General features: G+C 50.5%; 1 protein-coding gene across 1 annotated transcript; it reads left to right on the forward strand.

Moving 5' to 3' along the window:
- The first annotated feature begins 1527 nt into the window (after positions 1-1527).
- On the forward strand, positions 1528-16587 carry LOC135977004 (uncharacterized). The gene is made up of 3 exons (XM_065575458.1): positions 1528-2449; positions 3402-3777; positions 16476-16587. The coding sequence occupies exons 1-3, from the start codon at positions 1897-1899 to the stop codon at positions 16585-16587; spliced, it is 1041 nt and encodes a 346-aa protein (XP_065431530.1). The 5' UTR covers positions 1528-1896.
- Positions 16588-18887: the final 2300 nt, after the last annotated feature.

An 18887-nucleotide genomic window follows, 5' to 3' on the forward strand; every position in this document is an offset into this window, starting at 1 on the left:
TGATCCAGCACATGTTGTTTGATTTAAGAACACTTTCACTGCAGATTTGACAAAATACAAAGAAGGTACCAATTTGAGATTTCTAAAGATAGCTACAGCACTCGACCCAAGATTTAAAAATCAGAAGTGCCTTCCAAAATCTGAGAGGGGCGAGGTGTGGAGCATGCTTTCAGAAGTCTTAAAAGAGCAACACTCTGATGCGGAAACTACAGAACCCGAATCACCAAAAAAGAAAATCAACATTCTGTTAGTGGCATCTGACTCAGATGATGAAAATCAATGTGCGTCAGTCCACACTGCTTGTTAGAGGGCTTATTCCTTCACCCTCCCTACTTCCCTGGTCCTTCTCGCATGAACAGAGAGCAACAATACCTGAAGTCCGAAGGTGCAAACAATTCAGTGTTTATTGGGGTGAACTTCCAGCAGCTTAAATCCAAGTTCCTTTTTCCTTATTTTCAAATCCCAACTTACTTCCTGTTTACCTCTAATTTATATAGTAATATTCTTAGCTATACCTTAACCAATCATTTTACTGAAATCTATCTAACCAATCCTAATATAGTGTAACATAATTCTCTAACCAATTATATCCCACTACCCTAATTAACTTACACCTAGCAAAATTACTTATACAGCAGACAGAAACAATTAGAGAACCAGACAGACTGACAATAGAAAAGTGGGGGCCATAAAGATAAAACATACAGAAATGAGGGTTTCATAACCACAACTATTGAGAAGTGATTTCTTGCCGGACAGGATGCTATCAAACTAAGTTTTCTTTGACCATCTTTCTCTGGGGGAGATAGGAATATCAGGACAGGGCTGTGTTCCTAACAGCCCAACAGCACCTTACGCAACTAGTTTGAAATGTGAGGATGGGACCGTTCACTTCTCAGCTTATGGCTGCCTCTGCTGCTTAGCCAAAGGCCTTAGCGTAAGAACCAGGTCTCGGACTATCTAGTCAGAGAAGGGCCAGACACAGGCAGACTGTGATTGTCTTTGTTTTGTACCTCTATAACTAGCTAAGTGATAAAAATACACCTAAGTTCTTAAAGTCTAGGTCTTTACACGCGGGCCTGAATATCTATATCCTAACACTCCACCCCCTTTTTTTTCTTTTTCTTTTGGGATCCTCCTGCCCAGGTATCCCTGGAAAAGCATAGGACATATGGCGACACACTTTCTGATAGGCCCAGGCGTCAAGGTGGAAGGTGTCAATATTCCATCTGTCCCACTGCCCCTTGTGTAGTTCCGTGCCCTGCACCTTCTCTCGTACAGGCATACCACACCTATTCCAATGAGTGCTCCTGACTTCCCATTAGAGTGGGCCTGAGAAGGTTGGGTCCGGGTTATCTAGTACACTGGGCGGGAGGGCTTACTACATTACTTATAGGTTATAATTAGTGGCTGTTCTCTAGGGGGTTGTGCCCCCCTTGATCGTTTCCATATACAATGTAACACAAATACAGTTAACAATACACCAGCTGCTGTGATAATCCACAGCAACACCAAGGCCTGGTCTACACTACGACTTTAATTTGGATTTATCAGCTTTAATTCGAATTTACCCTGCAACCGTCCACACAACGATGCTATTTATTTCGATATAAAGGGCCCTTTAAATCGATTTCTGTACTCCACCCCGACGAGCGGAGTAGCGCCAAAATCGATTTTAACATTTCGAATTAGGGATAGTGTGGCCGCAATTCGATGGTATTGGCCTCCGGGAGCTATCCCACAGTGCATCATTGTGACCGCTCTGGACAGCAATCTAAACTCGGATGCACTGGCCAGGTAGACAGGAAAAGCCTCGCGAACATTTGAATTTCATTTCCTGTTTGCCCAGCGTGGAGAGCACAGGTGACCACAGATAGCTCATCAGCACAGGTAACCATGCAGGCCGATAATCGAAAAAGAGCACCAGCATGGACCGTACGGGAGGTACTGGATCTGATCGCTGTATGGGGAGAGGATTCAGTGCTTGCAGAACTTCGTTCTAAAAGACGAAATGCCAAAACTTTTGCAAAAATCTCCAAGGGCATGATGGAGAGAGGCCACAATAGGGACTCAGATCAGTGCCGCGTGAAAGTCAAGGAGCTCAGACAAGCCTATCAAAAAACAAAGGAGGCAAACGGTCGCTCTGGGTCAGAGCCGCGGACATGCCGCTTCTACGCCGAGCTGCATGCAATTCTAGGGGGGGCCGCCACCACTACCCCACCTGTGATCGTGGATTCCGGGTCGGGGATAGTCTCATCAGCGATGCCTGAGGATTCTGCCGATGGGGGAGAGGAGGAGGAGGAGGAGGAGGAGGAGGATGAGCTTGCAGAGAGCACACAGCACTCCGTTCTCCCCAACAGCCAGGATCTTTTTCTCACCCTGACTGAAGTACCCTCCCAACCCTCCCAAGCCAGTATCCAAGACCCTGACCCCCTGGAAGGGACCTCAGGTGAGTTTACCTTTGAAAATATAAAACTTGTTTTAAAAGCAAACGGTTTTTAATGATTACTTTGCCCTGAGGACTTGGGATGCATTCGTGGTCAGTTCAGCTACTGGAAAAGTCTGTTAACGTGTCTGGGGATGGAGCGGAAATCCTCCAGGGACATCTCCATGAAGCTCTCCTGGAGGTACTCCAAAAGCCTTGCCACAAGGTTTCTGGGCAGTGCATCCTTATTCCGTCCTCCATGGTAGGACACTTGACCACGCCATGCTTGTAGCAAGTAATCTGGTATCATTGCCTGACAAAGCCTGGCAGCGTATGGTCCCGGTGTTTGCTGGCATTCAAGCAACATCCGTTCTTTATCTTGTTGTGTAATCCTCAGGAGAGTGATATCACTCATGGTATCCTGGTTGAAATACGGGAACTTAATTAAGGGGACAGAGGTGGCCGTTCCTACTGGGCTGTTTGCCTGTGGCAGAAAATAAATCCTTCCCTGCAGTTAGCCAAGCGCAGATGGGAAATTGGCCCTGAGCTTTTCGCGTTTGGCTAGCAGGGATCTTCCCTGTTACCAGCCACGTGGTGGGGGGAGGGGTACAGCGATCATCCCAGAGAATTCATGGCGGGAGGGGGGGGTGGTTAGTTTGTTTTCTGCTGCTGCTGAATGTTAACAGAAAAACCGCAGCACTCTACAGGCTATGCTTGGTATGTGGGAAAGGAGGGCGCAGAAGCTGTAAGACAATGGCTTACCATGGCCGCATGCAAGCCGAATTCTGTTGCCCGGACCTGTGATCTCTAGCAGCAAAGCCACAGGCACTCAGCATTAAGAGGCAAAATGCGACCTTGCACAGAAATCACATGTGCTATGTAATGTGAATAGTGTTGGTCACCATGAAAGAGTATAAACATTGTTCTGCAAAATGTATCTTTTTAAACAATTCTCTCTTTTTTCCCCTCCCTACAGCAGCTGCAAATTCCTCAAGCCTCCCTCCTCCATCCCGAAGGCTATCACAGATAAGGCGTCGTAAGAAAAGAACGCGAGACGAGATGTTTTCAGAAATTATGGAATCCAGCCGCAGTGACAGAGCTCATCTGAATGAGTGGAAGGAAACGGTTTCAAAGTATAGGAAAGAAGCCAGTGAATGTGAGGACAGGAGGGACCAACGTGAGGACAGGAGGGACCAACGTGAGGACAGGAGAGACGCTCGAGATGAGAGGTGGCGGCAGGAAGATCAGAGGAGGCAGGATGCAACGCTGGGGCTGCTGCGTGAGCAATCAGACATGCTTCGGCGTCTGGTGGAGCTTCAGGAACGGCTGCAGGAAAACAGACTGCCGCTACAGCCCCTGTATAACCCCCCTCCCCATGTTCCGTATCCTCCTCACCCAGACGTGTAAGGGGGGGGGGAGGCTCCGTACACCTTCCCATTCCACCCCAGTAGACAGCCCAAGCAAAAGGCTGTCATTTTTTTAACCTTTTTTTAGTGGCCTTTTCCTTCCCACCGATCCTCCTCCCAAATCCCACCCGGGTTCCCTCCCTCTTTTTCTAATCTATTAATAAAGAATAAATGATTTTTAAATGATAGTGACTTTATTTGGTTTGAAAGAAAGCTGGGGGAAGGGGGAGGGTGGGTTCCTTACAGAAAATGAGTCAATAAAGGGGGCGGGTTTTCATGAAGGAGAAACAAACAGATATTTCACACTGTAGCCTGGCCAGTCATGAAACTGGTTTTCAAAGCTTCTCTGATGCACAGCGCTTCCTGGTGTGCTCTTCTAATCGCCCTGGTGTCTGGCTGCGTGTAATCAGCAGCCAGGCGATTTGCCTCAGCCTCCCACCCCGCCATAAAGGTCTCCCCCTTACTTTCACAGAGATTGTGGAGCACGCAGCAAGCAGAAATAACAATGGGGAGATTTCTTTGGCTGAGGTCAGAGCGAGTCAATAATGATCGCCAGCGACCTTTTAAATGGCCAAATGCACATTCTACCACCATTCTGCACTTGCTTAGCCTGTAGTTAAACAGCTCCTGACTCCTGTCCAGGCTGCTTGTGTATGGCTTCATGAGCCATGGCATTAAGGGGTAGGCTGGGTCCCCAAGAATAACTATTGGCATTTCAACATCCCCAACGGTTATTTTCTGGTCCGGAAAGTAAGTCCCTTGCTGCAGCCCTTTAAACAGAGTAGTGTTCCTGAAGACGCGAGCGTCATGAACCCTTCCCGCCCAGCCCGCGTTGATGTTGGTGAAACGTCCCTTGTGATCCACAAGTGCTTGCAGCACCATTGAAAAGTACCCCTTGCGGTTTATGTACTCGGTGGCTTGGTGCTCCGGTGCCAAGATAGGGATATGGGTTTCATCTATCGCCCCACCACAGTTAGGGAATCCCATTGCAGCAAAACCATCCACTATGGCTTGCACATTTCCCAGAGTCACTAACTTTCGTAGCAGCACCTGAGTGATTGCTTTGGCTACTTGCATCACAGCAGCCCCCACAGTAGATTTGCCCACTCCAAATTGATTCCCGACTGACCGGTAGCTGTCTGGAGTTGCAAGCTTCCACAGGGCTATCGCCACGCGCTTCTCAACTGTGAGGGCTGCTCTCATCTTGGTATTCTGGCGTTTCAGGGCAGGGGACAGCAAGTCACAAAGTTCCATGAAAGTGCCCTTACGCATGCGAAAGTTCCGCAGCCACTGGGAATCATCCCACACCTGCAACATTATGCGGTCCCACCAGTCTGTGCTTGTTTCCCTTGCCCAGAATCGGCGTTCCATGGCTAGAACCTGCCCCATTAACAACATGATCTCCAATGCACCGGGGCCCGCGGTTTCACAGAATTCTGTATCCGTGTCCGTGTCCATGTCCATGTCCATGTCCTCATCATGCTTGTCGCTGCGCTGCCGCCGCCGCTGCCTCCTCGCCTCATTTTTCTGGTCCTGGCTCAGCATAAACTCCACGAGAACGCGCGAGGTGTTTACAATGTTCATGACTGCTGTTTTAAGCTGAGCGGGCTCCATGCTTGCCGTGGTATGGAGTCTGCAGTGTTCACCCACCCAGGAAAAAAAGCGCGAAATGGTTGTCTGCCGTCCGTTGCTTTCAAGCAGGGAGGGAGGGAGGGAGGAGGTGAGGCTGTACCCAGAACCACCTGCGACGATGTTTTTTGTCCCATCAGGCACTGGGATCTCAACCCAGAATTCCAATGGGCACGGGAGACTGCGGGAACTATGGGATAGCTATGGGATAGCTACCCAGAGTGCAACGCTGCAGAAATCGACGCTAGCCCCGGTACTTGGACGCACACCGCCGAATTAATGTGCTTAGTGTGGCCGCATACATTTCGACTTTATACAACCTGTTTTCCACATTCGAATTATATAAATTCGGATTAATCCCGTAGTGTAGACATACCCCAAGAGTCCTGACCACTGCAGTATTAACTGAGCATTTTGAATACCTACACATATTTCTCCCCATGTTAATCTTCTGAAGCCATCCCTCACCCATGTTACCAGGTTCCCTGCCCAATGAGTTAACTGCAAGTTTACCTTTTCTGCTGTGCTTCACCCTGTGGCAACTGCCAATAGTTCCTGTGCCATTAATTTATTAATTTGTTGTTGAAATCTCACATTTTGGCTTACTAATTGTTTGGTTACCCGCTTGTCCCCCAGAGTCCATGTTCCCTGCTGCCCACAATCTCCTTTTCTGACCACAATTCCAGGTGTGTCCCCTCACCCACCAATTGAATTGTTGTTTCAATCCTTTTATGTACATACTACAGTTAGGATGAATTTGGTCCATCCTCCATTCCTTGGAGCATCCAACCCATGTAATAGAGTGAAAGGATACATTAAAAAGTGCTGGCTGCACCTACTCCCACAATGGTTCCCATATATTTGCTCGTCGGGGAATATTCTCTGCTCCAGGCTGTGGCCACTTTATACCGACACTGCCAAATTCCTGTTGGTACATCTTTCTCTGGGGAGATTCTCATAGTTTTTATTGGCTTTATTACCATAGGTTGCACGTGTAGCCGTTCATGTGTTTTCTCCTTATGACACTTTACATCATGGGATCTGAATAGAATTTGTAAATGTGACAATTGTGATTAGCACTAGTAATTGTTCCATCCTTTTCTCCTTTTTGAATTAACCTGTAATACACACATAACAAAATGTACATGTCCCCTTTCCCAATCCCGTGCTTGTACCTTTTTATTTGCGTGCAGTGAACCCACTCCCGTCCTCCATTCTCTGTACCCAATAATAGCAGACTGGGCCCTAATTGGTCAAGGACAAGATAGGGGCCCTTCGATTTAGGAGCTGGAAATGGATGGTGTTGACCTGGAATCTGGTACATCACTAGATCTCCCACCGTGGGTAGATCACGCTCCCCGGGCAGGTCATGCCATGCTTTGACACTTGCTGCTCCTTGCTCATCTCGCCAGGCCACTGTGACGGGTTGGGTCACAGAAACCCCCTGGGAGCTGCCACCTGATGTGCCCAGACTACTTCTACCCCTGCTTTCCCTGCCAGCTCAGGACTCCAGCACCCTGTCTTGCTGAGCCAGACACTCCCGTCTGCTCCAACAAAGACCCAGGGTCTGAATTACTTGCCCCAAAGCTGCAGGTTTACCTGAAAGCACCTAACAGAAGTGTTCCTGTCTTTAACACTCAGATGCCCAACTCCCAAATAAATCAGTTTTACCCTGTATAAAGTTTATAAAGGGAAAACTCATAAATTGTTCTCCCTTTATAACACTGATGTAACCCCTTGGGGGTTTAGAGAGCATGGCCCCTTTAAATCTTTTTCCTGCGGGGAGGAGGAGAGTGAGAAAAAAGGAGGGAAACTCCAGGGAGTGCGGCTGGAGCTCGGAGGGAGAGAGGGGCAGCAAGCAGGCCCTGGCCAAGGAAGCAGCAGAGAACCTGCCTGAAGCCTGGGAAGGACAGGGCCGATCGGGGACACCCCAGGACAGGAGCCAGGAGGAGCACTGTGCCAGGGAGGAATTGCCCGAGAAGGACAGGCCGGAGCTGGACCCAGTATCACGGCTGCCCAGAGCTGCATGGGGCTGTGAGTACTGGGGCTTGTGACTCTGCATTGGGAACAAGGAGGGAGGCTGTAGCTAGTTAAGTGGGGAGGGGGTCGCTCTGTGTGGCTTTGCAGAGAGCGGCAGAAGAGGGCAGCGGAGGGGTTTGTTGGGGGAAGGTTCATTGGCGCTGAAGACGGCCAGGAGCACCCAAGACTCACCACTGGACTGGAACTTTGCTCAGGACTCCTGAACTGTGTGTGCAAACAGATTGCTCAATGTCTGCCCTTCCAGACTGTGCTACCACTGGGCCTGTGGGGCCTTGGCTTGGATGCAGCCCTGTTCTACTTCTCCCCCCTATATTTCCCCTTGTTGTTGTTCTCCTCTCATCCCTCTGTAAATAAATATTTCCCTTTCTTATACCCATTGTACTTTTCCTCTGCGTGTGTGTGTTCACTCTGGGGGGTTTGGAACAGGTGCCCCTGGGGTGGAAGGGATTTCTCCTGCTGCATTCCTGCACATGCCTTCTCTTGGCCAGAACTGCCTGCACATGCCTCCCTCTTGGCCACGTGGGCGCTAAAGTTACACTTGGTGGCCCGTACGGGGACTTTGCAGTACACACACACACACACACCCCTACGTCGTGCACCCCGGGCTCTTCTTCACAGAGCAAAGAAACTCCTGAGTGACTTTCATCTCAGTTTAAAAAAAAAAAAAAAACGGAGAGAGGATTATTAGAAGACCTGTGCCGAGGGGCATGAATCCCAGTAACCAAAGCTGTGCTGGTGGCGGTGTTCCCAGAAGAGATGGAACCAAATGAAATTGAGGAGAGCTTAGATGCAGCTGAAATACTGGGGAGAGTAAAGGTCCGCACCCGTATTTACAACTGCAAAGTGAAGGGCATGGTAGCACTATGTACTCACTGCAAGGAAACAGATCTTGATAAAGTGCCCAAAGAGGTGCAAGTAGAAGGTATTCCCTGGACAATTCTGGGGGCAGAGCAGTCCCCTCCTAGTGTGCCTGTGTCACTTGAGGTGGATTCTTTAGCGCAGAAATTGCAGGCTCTGATGGTGGATGAGAAGCGGACAAGAGAAGAATTAATTTTGGCATTAGGAGGGGCTCCAACACCTGCAGCACCCAGCCTGGTGGGATGGGCCAAAGAGCTGGGAAACACTCTCAAAGATGCATTGAGGCCGGTATATGAAAATGCTCCATACAAGCGGTTACGTTCATTCTCGGGGATGTCATCTGTACCCCCAGGGGAGGAGGATTACGAGACCTGGAGGGATTTTACGGTGCCACTTGTCCAAAAGTGGGAATGCTCTGATGCTGAGAAGCTGAAACGTGTGCTTGAGAGTCTGAGGGGACCTGCCATGCGAATTATCCGAGCCCTGAAAGACTCCCAACCAGCTGCCACAATGCAAGACTATTTAACCGCTCTAGAGAGTGTCTACGGTGCTACTGATAGCAGTGAAGACCTGTATTATCATTTCCACCATACCTATCAGCAGCCCCAAGAACAATTGTCGGATTTCATCAGGAGACTAGAGGATTTGCTCCCGCAGGTAGTGTGGAAGGAGGGCATGCCCACCAAGCGCATTGATTCCGCTAGGTTGGACCAAATCCTTCGGCGCCAGTGAACTTTCCCCCAACAAACCCCTCCGGTGCCCTCTTCTGCCGCTCTCTGCAAAGCCACACAGAGCGACCACCTCCCCACTTAACTAGCTACAGCCTCCCTCCTTGTCCCCAATGCAGAGTCCCAAGCCCCAGTACTCACAGCCCCGTGCAGCTCTGGGCAGCCGTAATACTGGGTCCAGCTCCAGCCTGTCCTTCTCGAGCGATTCCTCCCTGCAGGGCTGGCTTTAGGAGATGCGGGGCCCCACGCCGGGACACGAATTGTCTCGCGCCCCCTGCCCCAACTCTGCCCCGGCCCCGCCCCAACTCCGCCCCCTCCCTGCCCCATTGGATCCCTACCCAAATCCCTGCCCTGGGCCCACCCCCAGCCCCACCCCCTCTCTGCCCCATTGGATCCCTCCCCAAAGCCCCGCTCTGGCCCCGCCTCTTCCCCAAGCACTCCACATTCCTCCTCCTCACCCCTCCCTCCCAGGCTTGCGCTGATCAGCTGTATGGCGGCACAAGCGCTGGAGGGAGGGGGGAGAAGCAGGATGCGACTTTTTTTTTTCCCCCCCCCCGCTCCGCCGGCAGCCCCGGACGTTGCGGGTCCCTCTTAGGCGCGGGGCCCCATTCCGGGGAATCGGCCGAATCGGCTTAAAGCCGGCCCTGCCTCCCTGGCACAGTGCTCCTCCTGGCTCCTGTCCTGGGGTGTCCCCGATTGGCCGCCCTGCCCTTCCCAGGCTTCAGGCAGGTTCTCTGCTACTTCACTTTGCCAGGGCCTCTCTCCCCCTCTCAGCTTCAGAGTCACCCCCTGGAGTTTCCCTCCTTTTTTCTCACTCTCCCCCTCCCCCCCAGGAAAAAGATTGAAAGGAGCCATGCTCTCTTACAGTAGCATAAAACAATTAAGCATGTTTCCATAAAGCCTTATGGGAGGTACTGTCACAGCCACCACCTGCTGTACCTGTTTTACATGGTCAATTAGAGTTAAAATCCATTCTTGTGTTAAGCCATGTCAGGTACTGGGGTAAGTAGATTTTCCCACCATTTCCCATGAGAGCCTCATATGGAGAAAATCCTGTGCCCTTTGATTCTCGGGCCCTTATTCTCATTAAGACAAAGGGCAGTAACTGTGACCAGTTTTTTCCTCCGATTTCCACTCCCTTTCTCACTTTTAATGGTGCAGTTCATGAGTCCCGTCTGCCCCGCAGCCTGTGGGTGATAAGCAATATGGAACAATTGTGTGATTCCAGCAAGGGCTGATAGCTCTTCTAACAGATCTGACCGGAAAGCAGCTCCTTAGTCTGATTCAATCACCTTTGGGACCCCCCAGTGAGTGAATACCTCATTTACCAGTATTTCAGCAGTTACTCCGGCAGTTTGATACTTTGTGGGGAAAGCTTCCACCCACCTTCTGTGATCTGGTGGTAGGGGTCCTGTGTAGTCGATTTGTATTCTTTCCCAAGGTCCCTTTGGGGCTTGTCTCATTAATTCTCCTCTTAGCACCTTGTGAGGTGGGTTGTGCCTGGCACAGTTCAAACAACATTCCAGATGTGATTTTAAATCAGCTGCTATTCCTGGCCACCAGCACAACCTTTTTAAAGTTCCCAGTGCCTCCTCAAACCCTGGGTATCCCCCAGCCAAGCTCCCATGCACCCAGCTAAAGAAAGCTGTCCGGCTTCCCTGAGGGCACAGCATTACTGGTCCCTCAGCTGTTAAGACACACCAAATCCCTTCCATTAGTTCCATGCCTGTCCCCAAGTTTCATGATGCCTTCCTGTCCTGGGTCAGATTTTTGCAACTCTCGAATTCGCCCTCCCCGATCTGCATCCACCCCATTTCTTGTTATCACTGCTATAGGCACACTCTCTTCTGGCTTCCAGGGCCATGGGGGTGCCTCTGTTGCAGCCTGTTTGGCCTCTGCATCAGCCAGATTATTCCCTTTGCTTAGGGGTTCTGTTTTCTTGTGTGCCTTTATCTTTACCACATTGATCTGTGTAAGACAGTGACTGAGCTCCTCCACTCGCTTCCACCAGTTAGCACGCTTGATTATGGAGCCGTCTGTTGCCCTGAAATGATTCTCCGCCCACCATCTCAGCATTAATGTGACCCCAAGAAATACATAATCTGAATCTACCACCCCCAACATTCTGACTCAAATTTGGGATCCACTTAATTTAAAGCTGTTAGCAAGGCTGCCAGTTCTGCCTCCTGAGCTGACCTTGCTTCTAGCAAGAAACCAATAGTGCTCACTGTCTCATTTCCTCTGATTCCCACAACAGCTAATCCTGCAGTTTTCTGTGCCCCCTGATACCTACAACTTCCATCTAAAAACCATACTAGTGTCCCCTCCTTTCCCTGATTGGGGTTAGCCACCCGAAACACCTGATGTTGGGATTTACCTGGGCTGGCTTCACATTGGTGTGGGGTGCCAGCCAGATGTAATCCGGCTACCCAGACTATGGATTCCTTTAACACTTCTGCTTTAATGTTTTCTGCTTGTAGTGCCAGCAGGGCCGGTGCAACCTATTAGGCGACCTAGGCGGTCGCCTAGGGCGCTAGGATTTGGGGAGCAGCATTTTCTTTGGTGGCAACCGCGGCGGCCGGATCTTTGGCCGCCCTGGTCACTGCCGGCATTTAGGAGCTGGGGCAGAGGGGCGTGGGGAAGGCCGCCTGCAGCAAGTAAGGGGCGGGAGTGGCACGCAGGGGAACTCCCCGCCCCAGCTCACCTCTGCACCTCCTCCCTTGAGCATGCCACCCCACTCTGCTTCTCTCCCTCCCAGGCTTGCAGTGCCAAACAGCTGATTCTCCCGAGGAATAGGATACTGTTTCTGTGGGGGAGGGTCCCCTCCCTCCAGCATGCTGCCCCTACCACAATCCAGGTTATCCTTAGCCCATACAGGAATGTGTTCCCATCCTGCCATGGGTGGTGGGAGGGCATGTGTCGCTTTAATGGTCAGAGTGGCTAACCCCATAGGAATGGTATAGCCCTGTCAGTCCTGCATCTGCCCCAGTAAACACACCCAATTGGCTAAACCCAGTACAAGTCCCAGTTTGTGTAAATCTTCTGCCCCCAACAGATTAAGCATATCATTACAACCTCACGTAATCTCCCCTTCCCCCCAGATTCCTTTGATCTGTCCCCACCTCAGGGTTAACTGTGTCTCCCTTCCCATTGCCCCTACAATTGTTACAGTTCTTTCTGAGGGCCTCCCCTGCCCTCATGTGCTTAAGCTCATGGCTGCTCCAGTGTCTATTAAAAACTCCCTCATGGCACTCCCTTTGATCGCCCTCTGGAACGTGGGGCGACCAGATGCATCCCGCCCTAAACTGAGAACATGGACAGGACGCCTCCCAGGGCACCCCTGAGGATATGTGTACACTACGAAATTAGGTCGAATTTATAGAAGCCGGTTTTATAGAAATCGGTTGTATACAGCCGATTGTGTGTCCCCCCACAGAAAATGCTCTAAGTGCATAAAGTCGGCGGACCGCGTCCACAGTACTGAGGCTAGCGTCGACTTCCGGAGCGTGCACTATGGGTAGCTATTCCACAGTTCCCGCAGTCTCCGCCGCCCATTGGAATTCTGGGTTGAGAGCCCAATGCCTGAATGATGCAAAACAGTGTCACGGGGGGTTCTGGGTACATGTCGTCAGGCCCCTCCCCCTCCGTCAGAGCAACGACAGACAATCGATTCGTGCCTTTTTACCTGGGTTACCTGTGCAGACAACATACCACGCCAAGCATGGAGCCCGCTCAGCTCAGCTCACCATCACCATATGTCCTCTGGGTGCCGGCAGACATGGTACTGCATTGCTACACAGCAGCGGCTAATTGCCTTTTGGCAGTAGACGGTGCAGTATGACTGGTAGCCGTCATCGGCAATCTGGGTGCTAGCAGATGTGGGGCTGGCAGACGTGGGGCTGCATTGCACACAGCAGCAGCCCCTTGCCTTTTGGCAGTAGATGATGTATTACAACTGGTTCGATCAGATGATGGCTGAAACTCCATATGTCCCCCAGTCATATTCTGCTGCCTTTCCAATGATTATGACGGCTATCAGTCGTAGTACACTATTTTCTGCCAAGCGCCCAGTATTTTCTGCCAAGCACCCAGAAGATGCCGAGGGCTATCAGTCATGCTGCACCGTCGGCTGCCAGCTTAAGATGTAAAAAATAAATTTGTTCTGTATTCATTTGCTTCCCCCTCCCTCCGTGAAATCAACGGCCTGCTAAACCCAGGGTTTTGAGTTCAATCTTTGGGGGGGGCCATTCTGTGTGACAGTTGTTTGTGTTTCTCCCTGATGCACAGCCACCTTTGTTGATTTTAATTCCCTGTACCTGTACGCCATGTCATCACTCGCCCCTCCCTCCGTCAGACAATAGTTTTGCGCCTTTTTTCAGACCAGACGCCATAGCATTGGGATCATGGAGCCCGCTCAGATCACCGCGGCAATTATGAGCACTATGAACACCACGCGCATTGTTCTGGAGTATATGCAGAGCCAGGACATGCCAAAGCAAAACCAGGACCAGCCAATGAGGTGATTGCACTGTAGCAACGAGAGTGACGAGGAAATTGACATGGACATAGACCTCTCACAAAGTACAGGCCCCAGCAATGTGCAAATCATGGTGTTACTGGGGCAGGTTCGTGCCGTGGAACGCCGATTCTGGGCCCGGGAAACAAGCACAGACTGGTGGGACTGCATCGTGTTGCAGGTGTGGGACGATTCCCAGTGGCTGCGAAACTTTCGCATGTGTAAGGGCACTTTCATGGAACTTTGTGACTTGCTTTCCCCTGCCCTGAAGCACTAGAATACCAGGATGAGAGCAGCCCTCACAGTTGAGAAGCGAGTGGCAATAGCCCTGTGGAAGCTTCAACGCCAGACAGCTACCGGTCAGTCGGGAATCAATTTGGAGTGGGCAAATCTGCTGTGGGGGCTGCTGTGATCCAAGTTGCCAGGGCAATCAAAGACCTGGTGATATCAAGGGTAGTGACTCTGGGAAACGTGCAGGCCATAGTGGATGGCTTTGCTGCAATGGGATTCCCAAACTGTGGTGGGGCGATAGACGGAACCCATATCCCTATCTTGTCACCGGAGCACCAAGCCACCGAGTACATAAACCGCAAGGGGTACTTTTCAATGCTGCTGCAAGCCCTGGTGGATCACAAGGGGCGTTTCACCAACATCAACGTGGGATGGCCGGGAAAGGTACATGATGCTCGCGTCTTCAGGCACTCTGGTCTGTTTCGAAAGCTGGAGGAAGGAACTTTCTTCCCGGACCAGAAAATAACTGTTGGGGATGTTGAAATGACTATCGTGATCCTTGGGGACCCAGCCTACCCCTTAATGCCATGGCTCATGAAGCCGTACACAGGCAGCCTGGACAGTAGTCAGGACCTGTTCAACTACAGGCTGAGCAAGTGCCGAATGGTGGTGGAATGTGCATTTGGACGTTTAAAAGCGCGCTGGCGCAGCTTACTGACTCGCTCAGACCTCAGCGAAAAGAATATCCCCCTTGTTATTGCTACTTGCTGTGCGCTCCACAATATCTGTGAGAGTAAGGGGGAGACATTTATGGCGGGGTGGGAGGTTGAGGCAAATCACCTGGCCGCTGATTATGCGCAGCCAGACACCAGGGCGGTTAGAAGAGCACAGCAGGGCGTGGTGCGCATCAGAGAAGCTTTGAAAACGAGTTTTGTGACTGGCCAGGCTACGGTGTGAAACTTCTGTTTGTTTCTCCTTGATGAACCCTCCGCCCCCCCCCCCAACCCGGTTCACTCTACTTCCCTGTAAACCAACCACCCCACTCTCCCCTCCCCCCTTCGAGCACCGCTTGCAGAGGCAATAAAGTCATTGTTACTTCACATTCATGCATTCTTTATTAATTCATCACACAACTAGGGGGATAATTGCCAAGGTAGCCCGGGATGGGTGGGGGAGGAGGGAAGGAAAAGGACACACTGCAGTTTAAAACTTTAACTGTTATTGAAGGCCAGCCTTCTGATGCTCGGGCAATCATCTGGGGTGGAATGACTGGGTGGCCGGAGGCCCCCCACCGTGTTCTTGGGCGTCTGGGTGAGGAGGCTATGGAACTTGGGGAGGAGGGCTGTTGGTTACACAGGGGCTGTAGCGGTGGTCTCTGCTCCTGCTGTCTTTCCTGCAGCTCAACCATACACTGGAGCATATCAGTTTGATGCTCCAGCAGCCGGAGCATCAACTCTTGCCTTCTGTCTGCAAGCTGACGCCACCTATCATCTTCAGCCCGCCACTTGCTCTGTTCATCCCGCGATTCAGCCCACCACCTCTCCTCTCGTTCATATTGTACTTTTCTGTAGTCTGACATTGACTACCTCCACGCATTCTGCTGTGCTCTGTCAGCGTGGGAGGACATCTGGAGCTCTGAGAACATATCATCCCGAGTCCACCGTTTTCTCCTTCTAATCTTCGCTAGCCTCTGTGAAGGAGAAACATTTGCAGCTGGGGAAGGAGAAGGGAGAGGTGGTTTAAAAAGACACATTTTAGAGAACAATGGGTACACTCTTTCACGTTAAATTTTGCTGTTCACATTACACAGCACATATGCTTTCATTACAAGGTCGCATTTTTCCTCTTATATTGAGGGCCTGCTGGTTTGGTGTGAGAGATCACTCACGCAGTGCCAGGCAACAGATTTCGGCTTGCAGGCAGCCATGGTAAGCCACAGTCTTTTGGCTTTTTTAACCTTCTTAACATGTGGGAATGGTTTCAAACAGTAGCGCCCTCATTTCCCATACCAAGCACCCCTTGGGTTGGCCATTTAAAATGGGTTTGCAAAGTAAAAGGAGGGGCTGCGGTTTCTGGGTTAACATGCAGCACAAACCCAACTACCCCCTCCACACACACACAATTCTCTGGGATGATCACTTCACCCCTCCCCCCACCACGTGGCTAACAGTGGGGAACACTTCTGTTCAGCCGAGCAGGAACGGGCACCTCTGAATGTCCCCTTAATAAAATCACCCCATTTCAACCAGGTGACCGTGAATGATATCACTCTCCTGAGGATCACAAAGAGAGTGGATGTTGTCTGCATGCCAGCAAACACCGGGACCATACGCTGCCATGCTTTGTTATGCAATGATTCCAGACTACGTGCTACTGGCCTGGCGTGGTAAAGTGTCCTACCATGGCGGACGGGATAAGGCAGCCCTCCCCAGAAACCTTTTGCAAAGGCTTTGGGAGTACATCAAGGAGAGCTTTCTGGAGATGTTCCTGGAGGATTTCCGCTCCATTCCCATACATGTTAACAGACTTTTCCAGTAGCTGTACTGGCCGCGATTGCCAGGGCAAATTAAACACGCTTGCTTTTAAACCATGTGTAATATTTACAAAGGTACACTCACCAGAGGTCCCCTGTGTGCCCTCAGGGTCTGGGAGCACACCTTGGATGAGTTCGGGGATTACTGGTTCCAGGTTCAGGGTGATAAACATATCCTGGCTGTTGGGGAAACCGGTTTCTCCGCTTCCTTGCTGCTGTGAGCTATCTACATTATCTTCATCCTCATCTTCCTCATACCCCGAACCCGCTTCCCTGTTGCATGTTTCTCCATTGACGGAGTCATAGCACACGGTTGGGGTAGTGGTGGCTGCACCCCCTAGGTTTGCATGCAGCTCCGCGTAGAAGCGGCATGTTTGCGGCTCTGCCCCGGACCTTCCGTTTGCCTCTCTGGCTTTGTGGTAGGCTTGCCTTAGCTCCTTAATTTTCATGCGGCACTGCTGTGCATCCCTGTTATGGCCTCTGTCCTTCATGGCTTTTGAGACCTTTTCTAATATTTTGCCATTTCGTTTACTGTTACGGAGTTCAGCTAGCACTGATTCGTCTCCCCATATGGCGAGCAGATCCCGTACCTCCCGTTAGGTCCATGCTGGAGCTCTTTTGCGATCCTGGACTCCATCATGGTTACCTGTGCTGACGAGCTCTGCGTGGTCACCTGTGCTCTCCTCCCTGGGCAAACAGGAAATGAAATTCAAAAGTTCGCCGGGCTTTTCCTGTCTACCTGGTCAGTGCATCTGAGTTGAGAGTGCTGTCCAGAGCGGTCACAATGAAGCACTGTGGGATAGCTCCCTGAGGCCAATAACGTCGAATTCCATCCACACTACCCCAATTCCGACCCGCAAAGGCCGATTTTAGCGCTAATCCCCTCGTCAGAGGTGGAGTAAAGAAACCGGTTTAAAAGGCCTTTTAAGTCGAAAGAAAGGGCTTCGTTGTGTGAACGTGTCCAGGCTTAATTCGATTTAACCCTGCTAAAGTCGACCTAAACTCATAGCGTAGACCAGGGCTAAGTCATAGCACCCACCTCTGTCCCTCCCACTGGTTCACGGGGGAGCTGGGGGTCCTCGCACCAAACACATTCCTGTCTCCTTAGCAAAATTGTATGCCTGGCATTTCAGGCAGTGCCATTCCCCTGGCTCTGGGGCCACATTCCCCCTGATCTGGTAAGATCCTGGGTAGTCAGTTTAGCCTGCAGTCTCTGGATCTGTTGCTCTATAGCTGCCCGCTCATCCCTGACTACCCCCCAAAGCCACGACCTCTTCCTCTACATCCTCCCCTTCGGGCTGACCCACCCCTTTCCACCTTGTACTGATCCCCTGGAGTAATAACATGGACTGGCTCTCCCCCCGATGCCTGTTCCAGAAACTGGGGTAGCTGATTGGGAGCAAGTTCAGGGTGCTGCAACCTTAAATGTCCCATGAACTGCGGATTACTCAGCTCCAACCATTTCTCCAGCAATTCCACACTCCTACCCTGCTCCACACCCCCACCAGGTCCTGGTGCCCCTCTCTGTGGTATCACCCATGGACCATCCAAGGGATTCACCCAGCATCATGCCCATGCCTGTATGTGATTAAGTGTATCCCGCCCTGTTTCCCCAGGGATTCGCTTTATCTTATTCATCCCTGCAGTACAAGAGTACACCCCAAACAACTGTTTTGCCACCTGTCTGGGGTTTAGAAACGGGTGTGCCAGTCCTGCCACATTGATTCCCAAGGTGCCCTGTCCCAAAAGACTACACCATATGATCATCTGGTTTTCACGAGTTAGACTCTCCATCTCCCTGCCCACCTCCACTAGCCACAGCACAAACTAATCCCAATCATCCCGGGCTACCTTTCCCAAATGGCCCACTACTGCCTCCCGGTCCTTCAGAGACAAGGGGTGGATTTCTGCCTGTTCTACTACTTGTGGGGCATGATAAAAATACACCTAAGTTCTTAAAGTATAGGCCTTTACAGGCAGGCCTGAATATCTATATCCTAACACTGCTTTGGATCGTTAGCGAGCAGAACATGTCATCAGCATGGAAGCATGTCCTCTGGAACAGAGGTGGAAGTATGAAGGGACATACAAATATTTAGCATATTTGGCACATAAATACCTTGCAACACTGGCAACAACAGTGCCATGCGAACGTCTGTTCTCACTTTCAGGTGACATTGTAAATAAGAAGCGGGCAGCATTATCTCCCATAAATGTAAACAAACTTGTTTGTCTGAGCAATTGGCTTAACAAGAAGTAGGACTGAGTGGACTTGTAGGCTCTAAAATTTTACATTGTTTTATTTTTAAGTGCAGTTATGTAAAAAATAATAATAATTCTACATGTGTAAGTTGCACTTTCATGATAAAGAGATTGCACTACAGTACCTGTCTGAGGTGACTTGAAAAATAAAATGTCTTTTGTTTATCTTTTTTACTGTGCAAACATTTGTAATAAAAATAATAATATAAACTGAGCACTGTACACTTTGTATTCCTTTCTGTAATTGAAATCTATATAT

The sequence above is a fragment of the Chrysemys picta genome, chromosome 21 (assembly GCF_011386835.1).
Source record: "Chrysemys picta bellii isolate R12L10 chromosome 21, ASM1138683v2, whole genome shotgun sequence".
NCBI lineage: Eukaryota > Metazoa > Chordata > Testudines > Emydidae > Chrysemys > Chrysemys picta.

Bases quoted from the DNA above. Each gene is read 5' to 3' on its own strand.
- LOC135977004 (XM_065575458.1), top strand. From the start codon at position 1,897: ATGCAGGCCGATAATCGAAAAAGAGCACCAGCATGGACCGTACGGGAG. The intron at 2,450-3,401 runs GTGAGTTTACCT...CCCTCCCTACAG, and splicing joins CCCCCTGGAAGGGACCTCAG to CAGCTGCAAATTCCTCAAGC. The intron at 3,778-16,475 runs GCCCCTGTATAA...GTGTGCCCTCAG, and splicing joins GAAAACAGACTGCCGCTACA to GGTCTGGGAGCACACCTTGG.